General features: G+C 44.5%; 1 protein-coding gene across 3 annotated transcripts in view; it reads right to left on the bottom strand.

Annotated features, from left to right (window-relative positions):
• CORO1C (coronin 1C) overlaps positions 1 to 24,884 on the bottom strand; it is a 66,717-nt gene that overhangs the window by 30,216 nt on the left and 11,617 nt on the right. Inside the window, exons 1-2 of one of the 3 annotated variants that reach the window (XM_024196262.2) lie at positions 19,742 to 19,762; positions 13,012 to 13,211 (exon numbers count right to left, since the gene is read on the bottom strand). In XM_024196262.2, coding sequence (XP_024052030.1) covers positions 13,012 to 13,206 — 195 coding nt within the window. In that variant the 5' untranslated portion in view covers positions 13,207 to 13,211; positions 19,742 to 19,762. Of the gene's footprint in view, positions 1 to 13,011; positions 13,212 to 14,191; positions 14,380 to 19,741; positions 19,763 to 24,884 lie in introns of those variants that run through there. The other 2 variants (XM_024196261.3, XM_024196263.2) reach the window with 2 other exon arrangements.

The following is a 24,884-nucleotide window of genomic DNA, read 5'->3' as shown; positions in this document are numbered from 1 at the left end:
GGGGGGGGGGGGGGGGGGGGGAAGAAGACACGACAGGGCTCAGGACAGAGGGAGCTTGCTAGCAGCAGCTGCAGTCTCAACTTGCTGATCTACTTAAAAAGGCAATGTACTTAGAGTGGGTTCAGTGTACTTAAAGGGGCAATGCGCATCTCTCTCTCTCTCTCACACACACACACACACAGGGTGTGTGTCTCCGTCTGCCATGCTGTCTCCTCTCCCTCCATTTGTGCTGCCTTGTAGAGTGTGAGGCTACTTTAAGAACAATGTGTTAACCCTTGAGGGCTCAGCTGAGTGCTTGTTCATCATTTAACAGTAAGGCATTCCCGGGGAAATATCCCACCCTCTGACTTCACCATCTCAACCAAGCTTCACAATCATTGCTGTGTACAGTATTAAATTGTTTGTTTAAAACTTTGTGTGTGTGTGTGTGTGTGTGTGTGTAAATTGGATTCGCTTAACATCGTTTTGCTTAAAGTTGCATTTTTCAGGAACATAACTACAACGTTAAGCGAGGAGTTACTGTACAAAGTTTGCATCTTCTATGCCAAACTGGTGGGTTTTCAACCTGCCATAATCCTAGCAGGTTTTTTTAAATGTAATCTTTTAATTAGTTAAGGATTTACAGTAAGTCTCAAGTGTTGATACACAGCTTAATATTAACTCAGTACAACTACGAGAAATTAAATCCTTTTCATAATCCATTACCATTTAGGATGAGCAATACATCACGGTAACAATTTATGATAGTTCAATGGATGTGGTTTTAAATTTAGTACATAATGAAGCCAATCCAGAAAGGCGAATTAAAAGATTAAGATTTTAGCAGGCTGGATGGTTTAGGCTAAGAGATGCATGCTCAATAGTCAAGTCCTTTAGCAGGCAGTAGGTTAACTTTACCAAATAAAGTCATCTAGCTGTTTCATGCCTTCCAAAACAAAGTTCCTGAAAGAGATGGGCAAGAAACTTCTGTGATTAAGTCCAGAAGAAATGGATAAGCAGCAAGGAAAAATAGTTGCTAAAAGTGACAGTGTTATTAAATCATTTGAATGTCTTTTACAACTGATTCTCTGCCAGGAAAGGGCAGTTGGTCAGAGGAAACTGTTCATGGATTACAGTAAAAATATGTGCAGAGAACAGCTGCTTCCTCTGATTTTGTGTTGTGCTTAGTAAGATCACTGCTGAAAACAGGGAAGCAGCATCAGATTGCACAAGTGAAAGCGATTCCACTCTCTGCATGCTGAGGAAGGGGTTTGGAGAAGGAAATCAGATCACAAAGGCTGGGTTTGAAATGCTAATTGACCACAAATCTTTTTACTTCAGAGATGCACTGCTCAGAGTGGGACAGGACTTTATTTCTACTCTCTCTACAATAAACTCAGTCTCACAAACCTAGAACTTATCGCTGAAACTTAATGTGAACTGCTGTGGCCACTGAACACCCATCCATAGCCATGCCAGATGGTCACATGAGAGGCTGTTAGAATAAAAAAAAATACGGCAGGATGTAATGAAAGTGTATTGCTCATTCCTGACCATGACAAATGGCTATTAGTCATCCAGCCAACCAACCAAGGCATCCATGGCGAATCCTCATAATGAGGCCTGTGACTCCCGAAAGGCCCACTGTGCTGTGTGTCACAGCGACAACCAAGCTAGTGAAACTTTTAAAGCATTCATAGCTAAATATTGCAGTTGGATTTTCCTTACATCTTCCAGAAATCCACATACAATGCTCTGCTCCAGCTCGGCTGATCATTAGTTATTTCTACAGCTCCATAGGTGTGCATGGTACTTTAGAGATCTAGGTATGTGCTCTGAAGGGTCTAAATCTAAGTCGATATACAGACAAAGAGGAAGGGAAGGAGGGCTGCAGCAATGGACAGGAATGTTTCTCGCAAAACAAATCCACTCTGAACAATCAATCTGAATGAGATGCAGAGCTTTAAAGCCATGTTATTCTTGTGCCCCAGCAGATTTGGTATTAGTGCTCAAGGTACTCTGGAGAGTTTCAGGAGTGTCATCAGCCTAGTGTAGTTTGCAGCAGTAACAAGGTTTATTTCATGCCCGCAGGGAGACTAGAAATGAAGCAGTGGGATGACTTCATTGTTTGTGCCATGTGCTTATAGCTGACCAGAAAAGGAGAGAGAGAGAGAGATAAGGGCTGGTTACAATGGACTCTACAACTAAAATAGTTCCAAGGGACGCTTTGCACTGGAAAATCTATGCTAATCCCCAGAATCCTCCACAAAATTAGCGGTAGCAATCAGCTGCTCTCACACACGCTGACTTTTTAAACAAAACAAAGGGCTAACTCCCGTCGCAATGAACGGTGTTCAGCATGGCTGCTCCAGTTCAGGTACCGAACATCTGATTGCTACTCCTGCATTCTGGAGAAAAACCCTGCACAACTGTCCAGAATTAAACCTCTCAGCTGTTTAAATTTGCACCCTCCCCTATCCCACCAAAAGGGTTTCAATGGCGTTTAGAAACAAACTCACGCAAGAGGAAGAAGTGTTGTCCTGTGATGACAGCAGGGGTCAGGAGACTTGGGTTCTAGAGCCCATTCTGCTGCTACAAGGAGACCTCAAAAATACTTTGAAGTGATCACTGAATTTATCATCTAGAGTTTGGGCAGAAAAACATTCTCGGAGTCAACAGACCACTAGGCTTTGGGCAACATGGTATTGCCATGTGAGGGAATCCGTCTGAGCTCTTAACTTGGCTGGAAGCACTATAGGAGAAAGCCATTCGAGCAACCCCATTCAGGTGACCATTAAGTGGTGTTCACATGCTCCAGTGGGAGCCATATCCAACCCTACTTGTCTACTAGCCAGGTTGGACCAATATAGGGCTGTTAAAAAAGCAGACAAGGAAGGAGAGGGCTAGGGGGAGGGATAGCTTAGTGGTTTGAGCATTGGCCTGATAAACCCAAGGATTGAGCTCACAACCTTGAGGGAGCCATTTCGGGATCTGGGTCAAAAAATCTGTCTGGGGATTGGTCCTGCTTTGAGCAGGGGTTGGACTAGATGACCTCCTGAGGTCCCTTCCAACCCTGATATTCTATGATTTCTATGAAAGAACAGGATACATTTGGACAGATCACAAAAAAGTATCAAATTCTAACCAATTCTGTAAAACTAGTTTTGCATCTGGATTTGCAGTTTGCTTACACCAGAAATTTTAAATGGCTGAAGTGCTGGACCAGGATTTTCAAGATTTCACGGTCAATTTCCCCAGCATTGCTATAAATACATATGAGAGGGCAGGGCAGAGACCGAGGAATCTGATCTGCAGGTGATAATTCCACGTTGGGCAAGTATCCATGTACTGACTCTCAGCAGTGCCAGTTAACCATGCCAGTCCCCCCTTCATGCCAACCTGCCCATAAACTGCCAGGAGCAGCTCCTTCAGTGTATTTCCATTTGTTCCTCAGACTTTAAGACTCTGAAATAATCTAGCATCGGTAGTTGCTTTCAACCTGACTGCTGCCTGAATGCAAGTGAGACAGTCTTGCCAAGTATTTTAAAGTCACCTGAGTTTCTCCAATAAGCGGATGAAAAAAAACCACCATCTTTAATTCTGGTCTCTTCCCACTAAAACACAAAGGCACATAGCTAGACAGAGGTTTATCAAAAATGAGGGAAGAGCCCTCCTCCCGGGCTTCAATCTCGCATGCCAAATTTTAACCTAAAAAACCGAGACATTTTCATGGATAAGATTAAGTGTTGACAGCCCCTCAATGGCAGCATAACTTAAATAACTCATAGCCCATTTTAATTCATGTCCTTCCATCACCACTCCATCTAAACAGCTGGAAGGGTTCACTGAATCTCGGCCAGAGCAGAAACACTTGATTCATTCTCACACTCTCTCTCACTCTCTCTCTCACACACACACACACCATGGCTGAATCATGAGACACAGTAACATGACAGATTATCAGCATTTCTTGGGTGTGCAAGCACCTTATACATGTTATTTGTAATAGTAGGTTCAGGGTTTCGATGGAAATGCTGCCAGTTTAGAAACACAGTAATAAGAAGGCAAACACACAAAGGACAAATCTAACAAAAGGTTTAGACAAATGGGACCGAGTAAGGCCTCAGTCACATGCACAAGTAACAGGCATCATCCCCCTCTCTCAAAGACCTTACTCTACATGATTTCAGCTGTAGGCAGCCACCTTAGGAAAGATCAGTTTAAGTAAAGAAGAGAAACCTTTTGCCACAGCTTTTTTTTAAAAAGGCAAGCTGCAAAGATTTTGTAAAGAGATTGAGATACATTTTTTTCTAATTACTCTGGGAATGTGTGGACTTAACCGTTAGAGTACACAGATGTGTTAAACCCAGATATTTTCAAGTCACTTCCCCCAGTCTATCAGGAAACATAGGAGCTTTCCCCCTTTTTCTAGAGCAGAGATCATCTGTCAAGATTAGGCGGGCATAGCCCACACAGCCCAGCGCCTTCAACCATGGATGCAGGTGGATCTCTGTGCTGTTCAGCTTCAATCCTCTGCCCAAAGCTAAATAAGTACATTGCCCCACTCAGGCTGGAGCCCAGGCTCTGAGACCCGTCCCCCAAGCCAGGTTTCAGAGTGCAGGCATGAACATCTACACTGCTATTTTTAGCCCCGGAGCCTGAGTCATTGATCTGGGGTCTGAGACTCACTCCCGCAGGGTTGCATGTGTTTTTTAGTTTGGGGATTGTTTTTTTGCAGTATAGATTTACCCTTAATGAGTTAGGGTCTTTGGTACAGTAATGACTCTGTGATCTTATGCAATGAGCTGTGGAAGCACTCCTAACGAACACCCAGCAAATGGAACAGCAAGTTAACGGGACAAAATCCCAGCACACCTCAGTTCCATTCCCATCAAAGATCTCAATCGGGTGTGAACAGAAGTGTTACTTCACCACTTTTCTGCCTTACTGGTTCTTAATTCCATGAATGAAGACCAACGGTCCTGCCTTGCTACGCTGGAGAAGTAGCTGTAAAACTGGCCCTACAGTTCATGCCGAGGAGCAAGCGGGAGCTGAAGTTACTGTGGCTGCAGCATGCTCAGTTCAGCACAAGGCTTGATGAAGCTCAATAGCGACCCCTTACAGTAGATTAAGGCTAAAATGTGGATTAGCTCAAAAAATCCGATCCCATGGTGCTCGGGCCATACACGGACTTTGGACAGAGATTGCTGGACAATGACGTCTGGCTAGATTTCATGGAAGAAAGATTAAAAATTAGAGATTAACTCATGGGGATGTTTAGTGATGTTTATCTGAGGTGTCCTCTCCTACACACCCCAAGTGATGGGTTGGGAAGAGAGGCAAAGGAAATGAAGGCCTAACTCTTAAAAGCAAGGAAGTTCCAAGGTTAAAGACATGGTAGCTACAACATGCTGTGCTTTGTTCATGCAGTCTGCCTGGTGGGTAAAACCTACAGCACCACATCTCACTGCTGTGCGTAGGCAACACAGCATCTATGCAATGCAGTGGGAAACGAAGGTGTTTGGTTCCATAATTTCCTGGCTATGGCCAGTATAAAATCGGAGTCTTAGTATTAGAAGCATGTAGCTGTATGTGGTTAATTCCATTTGATGCTTCTCTTTTGAAAGACCAAACCATGGTCTAAAACGGGCTCTCTCTGGCACTGGAAAGGGTGAATTCTCTACATATGCATGCACAAAAAATTACAAGAAACTCAGACAAAGCGTTTCAACGGCAAGCTAGAAAGGAAAGAATCAGCTGCAGCAGAAGTCCTACTACTAAACCAGCATCGGGATTTGTTTTGCTGGTAAGACAGCATGAATGAAGACAATCTGTAGACCTCCACCCACTCACCCAGTAGCTGCCAGAGGGGGCCTCATGACAATCTCCCCCTTCCCCCCAAAACTGGCTGCAAGCACAGGGCTGCGTGGCTCAGAGACTACAGCACTAGCCACTGCACATCCAGCCAGCTGTTCTAAATAAAAATGGAAAGCGTGGTTTAAAATCTCTTTGCATCGGTTAGACTGTCACTCCGAACTGTGCTGGCAAAGCAACCCAGGCGGGGCAGACGCCACAGAGGGGTTACACCACCAGCCCAGCTCCCACTCGAGCCAGCACCACCATTCACCCCAAAAAGGCATCGGAGGAACAAACGTGGGGTTTGAAAACAGCTCAGTGTAATTAGACTGCTAAGTGATGCAGTGCACACTATAATTCCAAGCAGAGCTTGCTGCAATTCCAGGCATCAGCCACATCCCTCCCTTCCTCAAAAGGGTAGGGAGAGCCAAGGCTCCAGCAGGGATGTTTTAACAGTATTGATTTCCACTCCTTTTTTCCAATCCCTGTCCATATTACATTTCAAGAGGCGCTGCCAAGAACTCGTCACATGTGAAGACTCGCCTACGAACAGCAGAAACTCACAAAAAACAAAACAGGGCTGTCAGTAACCCTTTCGGCAGGTGATCGGATCCAGGAATCTAAGAGTTAACTAGCCCGTACACTTGTCTCAGAGAGGCTTTGCTCTGTACAGTACGGCCCCTATCCCACCATCCTCCAGTCCTAGCCCAAAGTGGCCAATCAAAGCAAAGGGTGGGAATTATTCGGGATGTCTGACAGCCCAAAGAGCTGTAATGACCATATATGGTAAAAACCACTGTCAGGAGCCCTGCAGTGCCTGCTGCAGTTAGACATATCAGTGAAATGCAGCAGCAGAGGCAGGGCCAAGGAGAAGCACAAAGAAGAATAAGCCGCTCATCACTGGGGTGGGGTGGGGGGAGGGAAGAGCCATTCATCTGCCAGGGCAGTGTCAAAATCACTCAGTCTAATCAAATATCGCCCCCGGGGGACATTGTGTGGGGCTCTGGGCCTGGACTTCGGGCTCATTGTGACCATTTTTATTTAAAAATACGGCAAACATTCCTTGGGAGCAAATATAAAAGCCATTTGCTTGCACTTCATATGGTAATGAGACTAGAGAGCGCTGGGACTGAGCCAGTCCGGGTCCTAATTATTCAGCACCTGGTGCCTCCTCCATCCCCTCGGCTCACCCCCACCACCATCCATTTCACATTTCCAGGTGCCACCGCGGAGCAGACAGATTTACAAGAGCCACGAGCCAGAATCAAAGGGCAGGCGGGCGCTGAACACGCTTCACTAACAGTAGCGTTTTATTTCACGGCAGCGCCTGCCTTTCATCCCGAAGTGCTTCGCGATCCACATGCACGCAGCCCGGCTGAAAGGAAGCTGCCTCGGGAGCGGAGGACAGCACGCAAAGCCTGCTGCACAACTGTGCGGGAGAAGGAATTCTGGGGCAACCCCTTCTCTTGCAAGTTCCATGGTACCTTCATGCAGAGGGGCACTGCTTTTAAAGTCTGTGTGCGGTACTCAGTTGTTCCTCCTCGGAAGGATGAAGGGCTGACCCTGTTGGGATTTGAACAGGTGATTTCAGGAAGGCTAGAGGTATTTAAAATCATTAAGTCGCCCCCCCCCCCCGTGCTGCTAAAAACAGATGCATCCCCCTGAACTCTCTCCCACCTATGGCACAAGACATGTAATTGGTATTGCCTGACCAGCTTGGACCTTAATACTAGTGGGAGAATACGATGTAGCCTCCACAGCCACACGAGGAAGGGGGGGAGGCAGCTCCAATCTCTGCCTGTGCATCCCCAGTGCGACGCTTTCACTTCGAACCCAAGAGGAACCATGAAACGGGTTTCGTTGGAAAGCTCCTAAGACTTCTTTAGAGATGTGTGCTGTATGAAGAGGATTCAAGTGCTGGGTGTGGACTGGCCACCAATAGCATTAGGGCTCAGCTCCTGTGAGTGTCTCCACAGGAAGCTCCCACAGAAGGGGCCAAAAACAAGTTCTGACATTCTACAGAAGCAGGTGGGGAATCCATCCTGGCCATCACAGAGGACCACAGACAGGGGATGAGAGTGTGGGGGAGTCATGCAGGGATGGGGATGTATACTTGCTCAGGGAGCCCCTCATATGGCAGCATATGGATGGTCTAGAGGATCTGGTTCACTGATCCTCCCATTCCCCCCCAGTGAAGGGCATGTCACCATCCCATGTAGGCTACTTCAACCGCTGACTCCTCTTCATGCTCCCACTCGTGGTCTGGCTCGGTGCTGGGATCTGGTTTTGGCCCTGAATGCATTAAAATGTGCTCCACACAAATAAAACTGCTGCAATTCAAGCACTTTATAGGATACTCTGCTTACAGAACATCAATGATAAGGTTTTAAACTCATAAGCAATTGTAGATTTGTTTACCAAAGTGCTTTAACCAGGGCTGCCCAGAGGATTCAGGGGGCCTGGGGCAAAGCAATTTTGGGGGCCCCTTCCATAAAAAAAAGTTGCAATACTATAGAATACTATATTCTCATGGGGGGCCCGGGACAAATTGCCCCACTTGCCCCCCCCCCCCGCCCCCCGGGCAGCCCTGGCTTTAACCAAAAATTTGAGTGTAGTGTATTTAGGTAATTAATCTGTATATATTCCACACATTGCATGTGAAAGGGATGTGCAAAGCTAAGAACTGCCGAAAAATCTGTGAAGAACTTGCCAAACTAGTGACACGATTCTAAAGAGCTGCAGGGCAGGCGTTTGGTTTAGCTGTGCTGGTGGAGATCTGCAATTAATAGTTCTGATGCTGGTAACGAAGCAAACAGACATACAAGCTACCCCAGAAAACCTTCTCTCATGGTGACAAACTAACTCAGAGTATCAGAACTGAACTGGGAGTTTGAACATCTCGATTTCGGCAGTACAGACCCATTCTCAATACCCGACTGGGCAAGGACACATCAAAGCCAGGTAGAAAGACCACCATACTGGCTGCAGCCATCACGGTCCAGGGTTTAGAGAGGCTGGTGTAAGCAGAAAGGTCCGTGCACCCCTTTGAATGTAGCAGGCTGCAAATATGCTGGATCTGAGCCTCTGGGTGCTTTCCGCATTGTGTTGGCGTAGCTACGCTCTCCCAGCATGGCCTAGATGAGTCAGCTTGGCATCAGCAATGTGGGCCTTCCATACACGAGAAGGTGGGGGAGGCATGTTTGCTCCAAGCTAGTAAGATGTTCCACGGGTGCTGGGACTCAAACCTGTTTGCTCCTGAACCAGTCAGACTTCTGCAGAATCAGAGAAAAATAATGCTCCATGGCAGAAGCCACAAATCAAAGATTTGTTATTTTACACAAGCTTTGCTTATCAACTGACAGCAAGAAGTAGAGATGCTGTGGAGAAGAAATAAATGTTTCATTTCCTTTTAAAAAGGAGGGATATTCTAGGGCATGACAGATGCCTTGATAAATAAGGTCCCTGATAATGTTTATCCAATTGATAAGTCAGCCATCTCACCTCAACATTTAACATTCTTTAGCCTTTGCACTGTATATTATGTCAAATGTCCATGTAAGACTGTGGATAGCCACTTGAATAGAACCAAAAACCTGTTACCACAAAATAAATAAATAAAAATAAAATAAAATAAAATTTATTGAAAACTTAGAAAACGTAAAGGAAAACACAAATTTGAGGGGAAAAAAGCTCTGTTTACTTTCAAGATTATACAGACTTTTTATAACATGGGTTTGGTCTAACCCTGCATAATAGGTCAAACCACATTAAAAGTACTTTGCAGAGACCCACACACTAAGTGAGGAATTTAATAGTTACGTTGCAATTAAGCTGAGAACGAGGTTCTCTCTCTACTGGCTCTGGCACCTCCCTGGTCTCTCAGGATTGCACAGAGTGTAGTTTTATGGAAATCCTCAAAACACAAAAAATTTAAATCAGCCCTTTTGAAAGTGAACACAACGGCAAGGATGTTAGTTGAAGTCATTTGCGGACAGCTCAGTGAAAACCTCTGCTCAGTGAATGGTGGCAATCAGAAAATAAAATGTTCTGATGTTTAAGGAATGGAAGAGAATAGTGAAAATATTATAATGTGAATATGTAAATCAATGGTATGATACACACTTCACGTGAACACTGTGCTTAATTCTGGTCACCCTATCTCAAAAGAGTGATCCAGAGATGGGCAAGACTTTGATAGGAAGAGACTGAAGACATTGGAAGTGTTTAGCTGAGACAGGAGAAGTGCAAGAGCGGTCATGATGAAAGGAATATAAAAGAATGAGTTACAAACAAGTAAAAAACGGCACTCCTAAAACAAGAACAAGGGAACATTCCATGAAACTGAAAGAAATTTTGAAGAGTAAGGAAATATGCAACACAATTAACTTATGGAACGCATTGCCTCAAGATATCACTGAGCCTAGTGCAGACGTCCTCAAACTGTGGGGCACGCCCGCCTAGGGGGACATGGAGGAACATTTGGGGGGACGGGGCGTGGCTGGCCCCAAGCCAGCTCCTATGGGGGGTAGGGAGGAAGCGCCACCCAGCTCTGTCCCACGCTCGGGGTCCTCCCCGCCAGCCCCACCCCCAACTATGGCCCCAGCCTAAGCCCGCTTACTCCTGTCCCTGTCCCCACCCCACCACCCAGCTGCAGCCCTGCTCACTGCCCCAACTCCAGGAGGGAGGGGGACACAGATAGGAGTAAGGGGGGGGGCATGAACCTGAAAAGTTTGGGGACCACTGGCCTAGTGGGGAGATATATATGAGAAAGGCTATAAACCCTCCTGCTTCATGGATTATGCCAACCGTTAACTGCTTGGTTAGGAAGATACTTCTCGCCTGGTAGGTCATTCCCCAATCAAGCAGAGGAATACATCAGGTTCAGTTAAGTGTCAGATGTGATACCTGACTAGATGGACCACTGGTCTGAGCTGATAAGGCCATGCCTATGCTCCTAACTAATGTTTCCATGAAGCCAGAGTTACAGTTTTGGAGAGAGATCCCACATACGCACTTTTGCAGACTGGGCTATTCTTTTTTCTGTTTCCCCCCAATCATCCTGGACAAATATATTCTCTTGTTATGTCATAATCTTAGCCCTCTTCCAAAATGACAGTCCTCTTTTGAAGAGAAACTAGTGCTCTGAAACAAGAGTCAATGGCGCTGTATTCAGGGGTTTAGGTGGTGGTGTTTTTTTAAACAGAGAGCACATGAAGTGATCAAGCTGATAAGCTCATTTAAAGGATTTGTAACTGAAATTATGAAAGACTTACCAACTGACTGATAAAAGTCCATCATCAAAAGGGGAGCTTTGAATACTTCTTTCCAGCACAGAAAACCAAGGTATTTTGTGACCCACTGCAGAGATACCTTGGGGTGATGGTGTGTAAGGACTAAGGCTATGTCTACACTACAGCCTACGTCAGCAAAACTTATGTCGCTCACGGATGTGAATATTCCACCCCCTGAGCGGCACAAGCGACATGAAGAAGTGCTCGTGTGCACAGTGCTATGTTGGCAGGAGAGCTGCTTCTGCCGCTCGCAGAGGTGCTTTTTATGCCAATGGGAGAGCTCTCTCCTGTCGGCATAGACTGTCTTCACCAGATGCGCTGCAGCGGCACAGCTGCGCCACTGCAGCGCTTTACGTATAGACGACATACCCTTATTTTCATTTGCTGTATCTATGAGACACCACCCTACTGCTTTATATGTTTTATGCCATAGTTGCAAAGACTGTCATGAAGCCTTCCAGCACTGATCTCTTCCAACAGTCTCTCCCCATGTCCTTCCATCTAAGCAGTTATCCTGCATTCTGTATTTGCCTTTGGGACAATAGGTTTTGTACAGTGAGTGCGTATATTTATGAGGTTACAGAAATACCAGAGGTGGCCATCTAACACAGCTTCCCTGTAAGGTTATTTATCAGTTTTAGCTGCCTCTTGCTTGTACAGAATCTTAAAATATCTACCTGTCAGAGATTTGTGGCATGTCTCCCTGCTATCATACTCCAGCTGCTGACGATAACAGGGCTCTGGCTGAAGTGCAGTAGCAGTCTGCTCAGGGAATCATTCATGTGATCTCAGAGAATGGCTGAAGATGTGGCAGGAGCTGTTATCTCACTTGGGTTATTCTGGTATTATACCAGCATTGAACAGGTAGAGCCTAGAGTGAAAGACTATCCTAAAGAGCCAAACAGCAGATTGAACAGGAAGAGGTCATCTGATTCTTAGGGTACATCTATACATGGATTTAAAAACAGAAACAGTGACTGGCCTGGGTCAACTCGTTTGGGCTCGCAGTGCTCGGGCTCTGGACTGAACAAGTGTTGTGTAGACGTTCAGGCTCGGGCTGGAACCTGGGCTGTGGAACCCTACAAGGGTGAAAGGTCCCAGAGCTTGGGCTCCAGCCCAAGTCTGATTGTCTACACAGCAATTTTTAGCCCCGCAGCCCAACTTACCTCACCCGGGCCAGCCATGGCCATGCCACACACATGCTCAAAAACCTCTAGGCAACAGGGTCTTTAAGAATCAGCAACCTCTTTTTTCAGTTTTCATTCTTTATTTTGCCACCTAGCTGTTGCTAGTCAAATGCAGAAAGTAATTAATGCACTGAGACCTAGGAGATACCTGGGTATCAACTCCCACCTTTTCATGCTCTTTGTATGTGTATATATATATCTCCTCAATATATGTTCCATTCTATGCAGCCGAAGAAGTGGGCTGTAGCCCACGAAAGCTTATGCTCAAATAAATGTTAGTCTCTAAGGTGCCACAAGTACTCCTGTTCTTTTTGCGGATACAGACTAACACGGCTGCTACTCTGAAACCTGGGTATCTTGGAAAGCTAAAATCCTGATGGTAAAAGGATGGACCATCACTATAGCAAACAATTTCTTTGTGGTAGCACATCATTCTAATCATGCACTTTTTTCATACAGAGCTGGTCCAAATTAGTCAAGCAAACCATTTTTATTTACTGTGTTTCATTTAAAGGAAGCATTGGAATGATTACTGAGGCATGCAAGATTCCATCTAATGGCATCAGAAACTGGCATTTGTCATTCCAAAAAACAGCTCTGAAGTAAGACTTCCCAGGCTCAGTCTGGTTCATAAATAATGTTGAGATGATAGCTTCACTCTATGGAGGCAAGAACGAGAAACTTTCAAAAGCACCTACCTTGTGCAAGGGCAGCACGAGGAACGCTCCACCACCACTAGCTTCTATGATTATTGCAACAAATTTGGGGTTTACTACACAAAAGGAACTATCCCAGGTAACACGGGAAACCCGGATGTCGTCATAACACTGGTCATTTTTCACTGCTTGCCCAAACACATGCCGAAATTTGCTCTGTCGTACCACTCGCCTCATTGTGTCTGCGGAGAAAGAGAACAGGAGTTTCAGAAAAACTTGGCCAGTTAAGTGCACGTTGTCTGGTCGGTTTTTCTAGAACCCACCTGCCTACGTATGCTAGTGAACTCAAAGAGACAGCCAAGTACCCGGTATTGCAAGAGACGCAGCAGCTTCCATTCATTACTCCTACTCATACAGATGCCCAGTTTCAGATCCTGGCCACTCTACAGTTCAAACAGTGCTAGTAACAACTGGTTTTAAAAGGAAAGTTCTATTTTTTAATAAGACGTCAGAATTACATGGACTTGTACCAAGCAGAACAGAATTGGATTTTTTTAACCAACATTGTATTTTACAACAAAAATGGTAAGACTAATTTTCCACAAAGAATGGCATTTTCCCTATTGTGTTTATATTCCTTTTATTCCAGTAAAAAAGCACCCAACTCAATGGGTTTTTCAGGTAAGTTTCTACAAATTTAAAAATTGTCTAGGGGCATGGGATGAGAAATGTATTTTGTTTTTGATTAATTTATTTACTTTCTAGGAAATGTAGATAAAACACAAACTCTCAGAAACAGAAATGGTTTCACAAGTTAGTATAAAGTAAGCTAGCTAACTCAAAAATTTTACTGAAAATAAGTTTGTTTCCTAAGCAGGAAGAAGGGAAGCAAGCTAATGACTTGAATTAACTTTGTTAGCTTGTTTGCTTTGCTCCTCCTCTGCCTAAGAAACTAATTGTCTTGAGTTAGAATAGAGGGAAGTTGACTGGCATGGAAAATTCCAGCCCCCTGCCTCTGCATAGACCACACCGGGGTAACACTTCATAGGAACACTGGGTCTCAAGGGGAGTGAGTGGCAGTATATTTTCCATTAGCATTTCCAACTTCCAGATTGATGTTTTTCGGTAAGTTTCAGAAGGGATCAAAGGAGTCCTCCCATTGTAGGAGATTTTCTCCTCCACAATTTATCAGTTCACAGGTAAGTGAGGAACCTCCACGTACCTTCTTGCCTTTAGAGATGTGAAAATGACTTCTGCAATGCCCAATCTCTGAGCAACACAAAGCAGAGTCCTGCTCTAAGTTTGCCTCTCCATAGGTCCATGGTTACACACCAGGACTGGGAAAATGCTGCTCCAGTTCACAAAGCTACTTGTTAAGAAAATATTGGTTCTGATTATTCCTGCAGTGAAGTGATAAACTGATGAAATGCTTTTTGCACACCACAGTGGGTGTGCTTATGTGTGCATAGTCTGCCTGAAAGCAAAAATTATGAAAGGTTACTCAAAACACATATCCCATTTTAACTTCCAGAACTCTGCACGCAAGTACACTGCAAGACAGGCTTAAGAACGGCTTATTTGTAAAAAGTCTGGGAGCTAAAAAGTTAATGGTCTGTACATCTGGAGTAAAGCTCTCACTAGAATTGGCCAAGTCATCGCACAATTAAAAGAAAATTTATATCACTCTTAATAGAAAAACTCAATTACTCAGTGAAGTACCTCAAGTTTCCACATAAATATGAGAAATTCTCTGCAATTTGTCTCTTTCCTGCAAAATCCCCATGCCTGTGGTGACAACGTCGAACACTGAGCACCAGGACTCTGGAGCAGGACATCTGCACAGCAGACCTGCCCCAAATCTAAAAATCTACAGATTATGCAGACCATAAATGTAAAGTGAAATGGCAGCACTGGTTAAATCTGCTGGACTGACAGCACTGGAGAAGGAAGCCACTAGTTCAGAGAGACACCCGACGCGGCAAAGCCAAAGCAGTGAGCAGAAGCTTCTACTAAAGTGCCACACATTGCCGGAATAAGGCCGGAGCTCAGCCTCCACGCCCAGGCACTCATGGGTTTCCTTTCAGAGACCAATAATACTTGTCCCAATTACTGTGGCGATTTCTGCAATGTAGATCTCTGTCTGTCTATCTAGGAATAGGACAGAGGCCACCAACTGCTTTCACACAGGCCAAACAGCTGTCGGATGGTAATGACTTGCAGCCACTGATGACCTTAACTGAGTTCAAACCAGCGACCTAGAGGCAAAAAGCTCTATATATTATTCCAAGTCTCTTGAGCTGTCCAGTCCAGACTTTTTTTGTTTTTTAAGTATTTCTCACTAGCATTATTTTTGTTGTGCTAGCATCAAGCAGCTATTCAGTATATAGCAGTCTATCAAGAACATAATGAAATTGCCCAAATAGTTAGCCTTTCGCAGGCATATATACAGCTCAGCTTCCTAGAGTCTCTTCTCCATCAGATAACATAACCCAAACCACTAGATCATGGATAGAGTCACCTATTTTCAAGTCTCTCCAATTCAGCCAGGAAACCTAAATGATTGTTTAAGACAGCACACACGGTCTCACCTACGCGTGTACAGGAGGGGGTAAGGCTGTTTTCATCAGGGGTTCGTTAAATTTCCCAAAATAAATTAGCTAGTTTTTAAACTACAGAAGAGCCACAGTTAGCACTTTATTACAAACGCCTGTAGCTTAAAAGAAAAGCAGCTGTCATTTTAAAAATAAAATTTCGTGGACAACTGGTGAAGTTGAGATCTAGAGAAAAGAAGCACTACAGAAAAAGTAAGGATTGGTATTATTAGATGGGATTATGCCTCCTCAATATTTACAAATAAATAACCAAAAATTAATCAACTAATATCCAAACATTTGTTAAAATATGCAGTATGCGTAGAAAAAAAAAGGGGGGGGGGCCTTATCTCACGCTCCACACGCCTCTGACATAGACGTTGAACAATCAGAATGAAAAATCCAAGTAACCCACAAACATGAATAATTTTTCACATACATAAGCCATAGCAGCACCATGACAGATAATGTTACGATCTGTGCAGCAGCTTCAATGGAACAGTTGAAGCCTAGCATATAGAATAGTTTTCATCCAGCAGGAGTCCAGAGCACATTAGAAACAAACGAATATACAAACTAGGCAGATATTCCATCACCTATCACTGAAATACGCTCATCTGTGGGATGAAATACCACAGCTACTCTGCCAACAATGCTGCAGTTTTTTCAGAGAGGAAGGGAAGAGCAAGCTGTCCCAAGTTGAACTGGCAGGGGGGGATACTCTAAATAGACCTGTATGTAATAATTCAAGGTGGGATTCTGCCAAGACAACAGGAAGGCAAGCCTGCTGCCTGAGAAGTGGCATGGGAATTTTAAATGGCCCCAAACAGGAAGGAGTGTACAGAGCAGGTGACTGAGTCAGGAGACCCTGGTTCCAGTCCCAGTTTTGCCACTGACTCACTGTGTGATCTCAAGCAAGTCACTTAGCCTGTCTGTGCCAGACAACGTGAGGACAAAACCACAAGCGTCACAAGCATTTACAGCTGCTGGAATGAATGCCCCCAAGAAGGACCAAGGATTGTACGAGTAAGTTGTCTGGGTCTCAGTTAAGATGCTTCATGTAAAAAATTCAGTCTCTCACCCAACTAGTAATTCACATGATCAGATCTAAAAGATTTAATCAATAGCACTTCTAAAAAGACCCCTACCTGGTACTGTGGTAGAGCCTTAGTCATGGCCCAGAACTCCACTGTGCTAGGAGCTGTACAAACAAAGGGAGTTTCAGTACAAAACGTTACCTTTAGGAGGCCATGTGGTCAACCAGATCAGCAGTTATTTGCACAATCCCAGCGACTTGGAGAGATACACAATTAAGACACCTGCTTTTACCCTGGCTTATTTATGTTGCACCTTAAAAATGGACAATAACTCACAATAGGTAAAATGTTCAACAAGAATATTCCTGCCCCCAAAAGCTTCTTCTCCAAACACGAGCGCTCAGGATCTTCATTTCTTTTTTCCCTTTGCTATTATTCAACACTTAAACTGACAATGACTTGCTGTAAAACATTCTGGTATACAATGTATATGAAAGATACGATATAAGTATTGCAAATTCTCACAATTTTATTGCAAGTCTCTCAATGTGTATTTTTAAAGCCTCAGCTCCTGGAGTCCTGTGATTACATGAGGATTTCAGCTTTCCAATTGCTCCCGCCCCCAGTCTTTCTAACCCTCATGATTGCACAGAAAAGTCTTAAAACATGAAGTCTAGGGACTCAGAAACCAGAAGGTAACTATAAAACTCCCCTGATTTATTTTTATAAGTATCATTTTTAAGCCAATCTCATGATTTTGAAATGCTTGGGGTGAGCAATACTGCAGTGTGCAGCTGTGCTTCCCAGATTTTTACAACCGTCTGCTTTAATTTTGATGAACCTTCCTTCTCTCTACAGACAGTCACTTCGCAACTTGCCAGGACATACAAGTATTGCACTTAGGAATTACCCAAACCCGTTGATGGGGAGAAGATAGAGGGTTACTCTCAAAAAACACCGTCTGTTGCAATAACTAGACACAACCGGAAGTGTGCACGCCCAGCTCAACTATTTCTCACCTGATAACACACCTCACAGGTACAATGCTCTGCAGCAACGATCTACTTGCTCATTTACCTGGGGTGAGTAATTTTTTCCTGACGAGCAAGTAAAACATTAGTCATCCAGGTAAGACAGGAGAGCAGGGCAGGCTTTGTATAAGTTTTCAGAAAGACTTTGCAACACTGTTCATTGTTTAGCATTCTTCCCACTCCATGGTGGGTCAACACATTAAAAATCTTATGTTTTAGAAAAGGTAAAGCCAATACTTAAATCTGTGTTCCTGCAAGTAACCCCAAATTACCCAATCTCAGCACACCATAGACAGGAATTTTGCAATTTGTCATCTTTAATACTGAAAACAGGGACATGATAGTAAAATGTAAGGTTTACGGTGTACAGCTTGTACAAAAATTTCACCTGGTCCACAACGAGACCCCACCAAAAAAAGAGTCAAGTTCTCCAGCTCACAAATCTGATGACCAACTGCTGAAAAATTCCCTTCTCCCCAGTCCCCAGGGTGAATTTCCCTCATTTTAGTCATATGAGGAAGGGTTTTAGGAGTTAGCCTCCTTTTTAGCAATGCATAAAAGCACACTCCTCACTCATTTAAGATCTTTTTGCTCAAGAAGCACACCTTTGCCACCCTTTCCCTCAACCCCAAATGCCCTGTTCTCAACGGGAACCTCTCTCTACGATGAGCCCAGGCTGAACAGGCTCACTAAGCCCTCATTTCCATAGCAAAGGGAGTGATTCTCAGCTTTGGATCACAGCCATTTTGATCTGGTTCTTTTCTGGGGGAAGGAATGGGGGGGAAGAAACGTGTAGGCTCTAGTTATAAAGAGCAGTGACTATGGATCCTTCAATGCACCAAGGAAAGCGATCAGGTAAAAAAATATAAGTAGGGTTAGCTTGGTCCTGGAAAGCCAACGAAGAGCTCTCTTTCCCTGCAGTTCCAGCCTGAAGAGGGTTTAGTATCCTAATTAATTTCCCAATAGTCAAGTGCAGCAAAGGATCCCCTCCCCCACCGTCTAAAAAATGACAGCTGAAGTCTGACTGCCACTGGTTCTCTTCACAGGGTTAGTTCAGAGTCAAACGAGGCAGACTGCAGGAACAGAAGGCAACCCTTAGGGAAAAAAGTTACTGTCTAGCAAAGTGGATAGGTTTTTCACCTCTGCGATTATTAGATAAACCCTGATGTGCACCTGAAGCCATTCGCCATTTTAAAAGATGGATTCAGCCCTTTATCAAATAAGCAAAATATAGTAGAACCTGGCTAATTCAGGCTAATGACCGGGAGCCTGGGTGAATTACTTAGGCAGGGTAGCACATCATGAAATGTCCTTTGTTCACTACTCGCTTTGCTAATTGCAGTTTTACCTACCAATGCTATTTCTGTAAGGATACTGTAGCATCTCCTAAGAGCAAGAACGTCAGAGACGACTCATTACAGTACTGTTCATTTTAAATCTTTGCTGAGGAGTGGGGAGAGGATATCAGGGCATGTGTGCTAAATATGGGATATTTGTCTCAGCAAAGTACAAATTAGGAGGGTTAAAGACACCACACCTACTTGGAAGGGTTTTAATATTGCTAGAGTTACAACCCTCAGCAAAATTAAAATGGAAGCTTCATATACCCTTCCAAGAGGGTACCAATGGAAGTGCTCACAGACCTCTAGCTATACATAGAGCTCCCATGCAATGCTTTATAATGCAGAGGGTCTTACCACTCACGCTGTACGGGGCGCATCTGGATAAACACCCTTCAGCTTTCTAATGCTAAGAGACTTGTGGCCAAACTCTACCTTTGGTTACATCCATCCAAACCTGACTGATGGCAGAAGCAATTGTACAGGCCCAGAGTACTAGGCATAGAATCTGGCCCCTCGCAACAGTGTCCAAGTGGACCTTAGAAATCAACTGAATGTTTAAGACCAGGTTAGATGAACACCTGCCAGGGATGGTCTAGGAATACTTGGTCCTGCCTCAGCATGGCAGGGCTGAATTAAGGGATCTTTCAAGGTCCCTTCCAGCCTCAGACCTACATTTCTAAGATTCTAAGAGTTGACCCTGCACATGTCTGCACAGTACCATTCATTCAATTTCCTTCTGATCTTCCATCATGAAGAGTCACAAAAATTACCCTGGATTTGCCCATCTTCCTGTTTATCAAGGACTTATCTTCTAAAAAGTCCAACAGATATAGTTTGTGGCTTGGAGGGTTTTCAGCCTGCTTATGTGAGAGGAAACACATCCTGCTAGGGAAGAGCTTACAGGAAAACCCCCTGCAAATGGCAAGATCCTGTTCAACCCACGTGGATGTGATCCTTTGGGAGGGCCAGACACTCAAAAGGAATGGCTGATTTAAAACATTAATTCAGCCAGAGGCCATTTTCAGTAAAAACAATTTACACGCCAACCTTGCGGGAAGAGCTTCTTCGCAGAATCTCCTTATAAAAAGTTGGTACCTTTGATGTGAAAGGAGGGTGTTTTCCCTTCCAGGCAAGATTCCCAGCAAGATAAGGAAACTAACATTTTATGGTAGCCCCCCACAAAGGCTTAATTCAGGACTGGAACTCTGTTGTGCTGGAAACTGCACAGAGAGCTAGACACGGTCTTTGACCCAAACAGCTTACAATCTAGCAATGAGCAACATATGAACAGTGGAGGTGGTGAGACAACCAAATCTGGTAGCACTGCTTACTACTCAGGTTGCCTGATACTGCCCCTTAGAAGGCCCTGTTTTCAGTTGTTTACAACTTTGCCAAATTTTAACCATTAGGCCTGAAGTTTTTCCAGCCTAGGTGTCTGCCTCAGGCTGAATTTGTTTGGACAACTTCAGCCCAAGAACGAGGCTAGGGAAAGATATGTCTTATGCATGTTAAACCCTCCCCACCCCCCATGCTTTGGAGCAGGGACATGAAACCTGGCAAGGGGGTGGGGCGGTCTTTGTGTCATGGATATGTCTTTTGTTATTCCCATGAAAATCCACCCAAATTTGTACAAGTTATAAGCCTTTGGACAATTGTAGTTTGCACATGCTCAGTAGAGACTCACTAGACCGCAGATAAAAATCTCTGAAGATTCCATCTGTACTAAGCATGCTTCAGCCCGGGGCTACAATGGGCTGAGCCGGACTTCCCTGCAATGGCAGGCCCAGGCCCAGAGTGCCTCTTTCTCCTGGACTCTCAATGGAGGATGCTGCAGAATTGATATGCCGAGACAAAATATGGGTGGTTGTTTTGGGGGGGGGGGGGGGGGGGGCGCAGGCTGAGAGGTGATGTGGAGGGAAAATGGGACTGGGAACCAGTGGGATGAGGGAGAAGATCTGATGAGGAGCCAGAGTGCAAGGGGCAAGAGACTGGGACCAGGAGCCAGGGAAGGTGTGTGGAAAGGCTGGGACTGGATGTAGAAGCCTGGGAAGGGAGACTGGGAGTCAGTGGAGATGGGGAACATGGGCGGTGGGCTGACCGGAGGCCATTTGGGGGGGAGCGGGGGAAAAAAACCAGACAAGGAGCCGTGGGGGGGTTAGAAGAGAACTGGAACGAGCTAGGAAAAGAGGCTGGGGCCAAGAGGGGAGCTAGTAATGGCTGGGCAAGGAGATTGGGACTGGGAAGAGACACCCAAGGAGTGAAGACAGACTGGCTAGATACGAATGGAACTGGGATGAGGAGCCAGGGTGGGGAACAAACAGAACCGGGATGAGGACAGATTGGCGGGAAGAGAGCAGAAGGAGTAAAGTTAGGTGGAGAAGAGCGGGGACAGGCAAAAAAGGCTGTGCCCACTCGAGTACAGAGCCTGGAATGGAACCCAAGATTCCCGAGTCTCGCCATTCCACTGCTGCCAGCAAATAACTGTGAAACTCACGGGCAAAGTGTGCGTCTCATCCTCTTTTAGTGCTGGTCCTCTCAGAGGATGACAACCTACTACAGTTATCAGTTACTCCATTGGCTCAAGTGGCAGAAATCTGTGTGGTTCAAACCCTGTTGATGTTGATATGTCGTCACATGATGGAATTTGTTTTTTCTATTCACATTTTTTAAAAACCTAGGAAAGGTTGCACAAGCAACCTTAATTGTAGCATTTCCTAGCTTGAATGCTTGACTTTGAAACCTCCAAAATGCTCTTTTAACATTGTGTGCACATAAGTGTGCAATACCTTGTGTGTGTGCATGTTTGCATGCGTGCACACCCCCCCCCCCCCACTTTTTATATTTTGAATTACAAAGAATTATTGATTTTCTACAACTACTTCCCAATCACCTGTCCCAACCACCTATCTGCCTAGCCATGTAGTCCTGGATGATTTCTTGGGGATATTCCAGCAGAAGAGGGCTTTGAGAAGGCATTTGGAGATGGTAACAGCCTCACAAGATCAGTTCTGGGAAGGCGTCTGATGCCTAACAGGCAGCATGGGAGAAAGTGCACAAATGTTCATGTGAGGGGTAGACAAGCAGGTCTATGGTTGACAAGCAGTCATGAGGTTGGCATAATTGATGGAACCCTAGCGAAAAGAGGGGACACTGGAGAGAGTGAAATCCCTTGTTACTGAATGAACCCAGTAAAATAAATCCAGGGAACTCACTGCCACAGGATATTAAAGCAAGCAGCTTACTCTAGAAAAAGTTAACTGCATCTGCAGTTAGACTAGGAATGCTAGAAGTTACAAGAGATTGCAATCCTCATGCTTCAAGGCCTGAGCTGATCACCATCTAGGTCAGAAGACTTTCACCCACATGGTGTCATCGTGCACAATTAAGTTTATCATAAAGGGGCTGATGGATTCGCCACTTTCCACGGCAACATCTCACAAAGGCCACTCAAGCAGTGGTGCCAAGTCTCAATTTTATCAAGCCTTGTGATTCCCTAAAGCCACAGCTCCTGCGGTCATGGGAATATGTGAGAATCTCAGATTTCATTTTAAAAAGCAGAATGCTTTTAGCCCACGGGACTTGTGGAGGAAAGCTTGAAAACAAACACTGAAGCCAATAAGAAGAGCCCAAAATGTTTTTTTTAATTACACAATTTCTTGGGGCTTGACTCATGATTTTTGAATGCGGAGGGTTGGCAAAACGGCCACTATCAGAGACTGAGAATATAGACTATTGGAATGTTTTGACATAGGAACTCCTAGGCTGTCATTTTTTAACATCTGTACATCGTGCAATACACTTGTATAGCACTATACCAAGATTCATGCTTTGAGATCCTCTGATAGACGGGACTGAAGTAGTACAAAGTGTCTTACAACATTAATGACTTACAGCTCACTTCACCCTATTAGTTTCTTTTTACAGATGAGGCAATGGAGGCTCAGGGAGGTTAAATGACTTGTCCAGGATCACACAGGATGGATGCCAATAACAGAGGCAGGACTAAAAGCCAAATATCCTGAGTCCCAGGTCTTGTGTTTGTAAACACAAGGCCATTCTTCCTGTTGCATCTCATCATTTTGTGTTAAGAAGGCTTGTCTATGTCAAGGGACTATTCACACCAACTGCAGCAGTGACAAAACCTTTATTTTCAGGCATTCAGAAAAATTTAACCCAGGCTTCACATTGTCACACATCACAGCCCTAGGATGTATTTTATTTGTGTACTGAAAAATAATCTGCCTGGTAAAGCGAAGTCTAGGCTGAACAAGATGATCCCACCCCTGACTTCAGTTCATTTTAAAGACAAAAAGCCGGACTATAAACTCAGTGAAATTTCCAGCTGTCCAAAAAACCACCACCCACTGGCAAGATTCGGTTATGTGAGGAGAACCTACGCCACATAAATTAGCAGGACATTTGATTTTATCCCAACTAGGAAGTGTAACAAATTCAGAAATGTAAAATTTTCCAGTTTGACAAAGAAATGAATAAAAAGACTGCTAATGATGAAAAATATAATAAATAGAAGATAAATGAAGAGGGGAGTGAGATGCATTATAAATAAAGTAATAAACCCCACAACAAAGATCCAGGCAACGAGGACAAAACAACTCATGAAACCCCAAACACTTGCGCGCACAATGAAATCTAACAGAGACATTCAGTTACACTGCATCTATGCTCACAAACATTGGGTTAGACAAATGTAAAAGCACCCAAGCCCAGTCTATGCTACCGCTTCCACTTCTGCTTCCACCAGTGGAGCTGCACCACTGCTGATGAACTATGGCTATAAAGCTTGCTCATTTAGACAAAACCTAACAGGATAAGGAAACTATATCCCTCCATTGGGGTACTGTCTTCAACCACCTCTTTAGGACCTCCAGATTAATGACTCTGAACAAAAAAAGAACTAAAAAAAGAAAAAAAAGGAGTCCTGCAGCAAATGTCCAATACCCACAAAAGAACACGAAAGCCCTTACCCAGATTTCCCATCTGTTCCAATGTGGGAGACTTGTTAGCTCTACTACAGTCTTGTTTTTGTTTCTTTAAATGGTGTAGGAAAGAAACCTTGGGGGGAAATCCCTCCTCACATCCATATCTTCGTCCACCCACCAGAAACACACCAATATCCTTCCCAACCCAGCCAATGGTCTTCTGTGCTTCTGCCAGAGGCATTGCTCAAGAGTAAAGGAAGGTGCTACCTACGCTCCCTGGGACTGAATGCATCACCTCTGCAGCAACAGAGCTCAGGACTTGAACTCTGAGCCCATCGTAAAACACTAGGCAGCCAGAGTGCACAATCCTCTCTGCAAAATTACCACTCAGCAATCCTGCTAGAAGAATCAAGCCCAGGACTCCAGTCAAGAGAGGTATGTAGATAATAAAATGCCTTCCTCTATGTAGCTGACCTAGTTTTCTTATCAGGGTAACAAAGTTAACAAGGCAGTATCAATCTGCTTGATTCTGCTACTCTACTTGCTGGCTTTTCTCTTTTGAAGGTTACGCATATGGGTCTCTTCCAGATTTATTTTTAATGAGCATGTCAGAGAATTTTTCTACCTGGGAAGCAAATTGTTAGGCACATACTGCCAAATGTGGGCTCTGGTCTCCTCACAACATGCACTTACTAGGGTTGAAAAACCTCCTGCCCAATGGCCCAAATGATGGAAGGTGGTTTCCTACCAGGGCACTGGCCTTGGACTTTATTTGGAGTCTCAAACCCTACCTTTTCCAACTACCTCTGGCCAATCATCTAAGGCCTGAACACTTCGTTTGCAACATTACTGGGAGTCATGATAGGGAAAGAGGGTTTAAAATCCTTTTTCCTATAGCTCCTCCCAGGAAACATACATGCCCACATCAATTTTGATCATCATTTTATAAAAAGCCTGAATTGCTTATCAATCA

Source organism: Terrapene carolina, unplaced genomic scaffold, assembly GCF_002925995.2.
Source record: "Terrapene carolina triunguis isolate 2854851 unplaced genomic scaffold, T_m_triunguis-2.0 Scaffold234, whole genome shotgun sequence".
Lineage (NCBI taxonomy): Eukaryota > Metazoa > Chordata > Testudines > Emydidae > Terrapene > Terrapene triunguis.
Note: the sequence above shows the minus strand (reverse complement) of the source record. Positions and strands in the feature narration are given on the sequence as shown.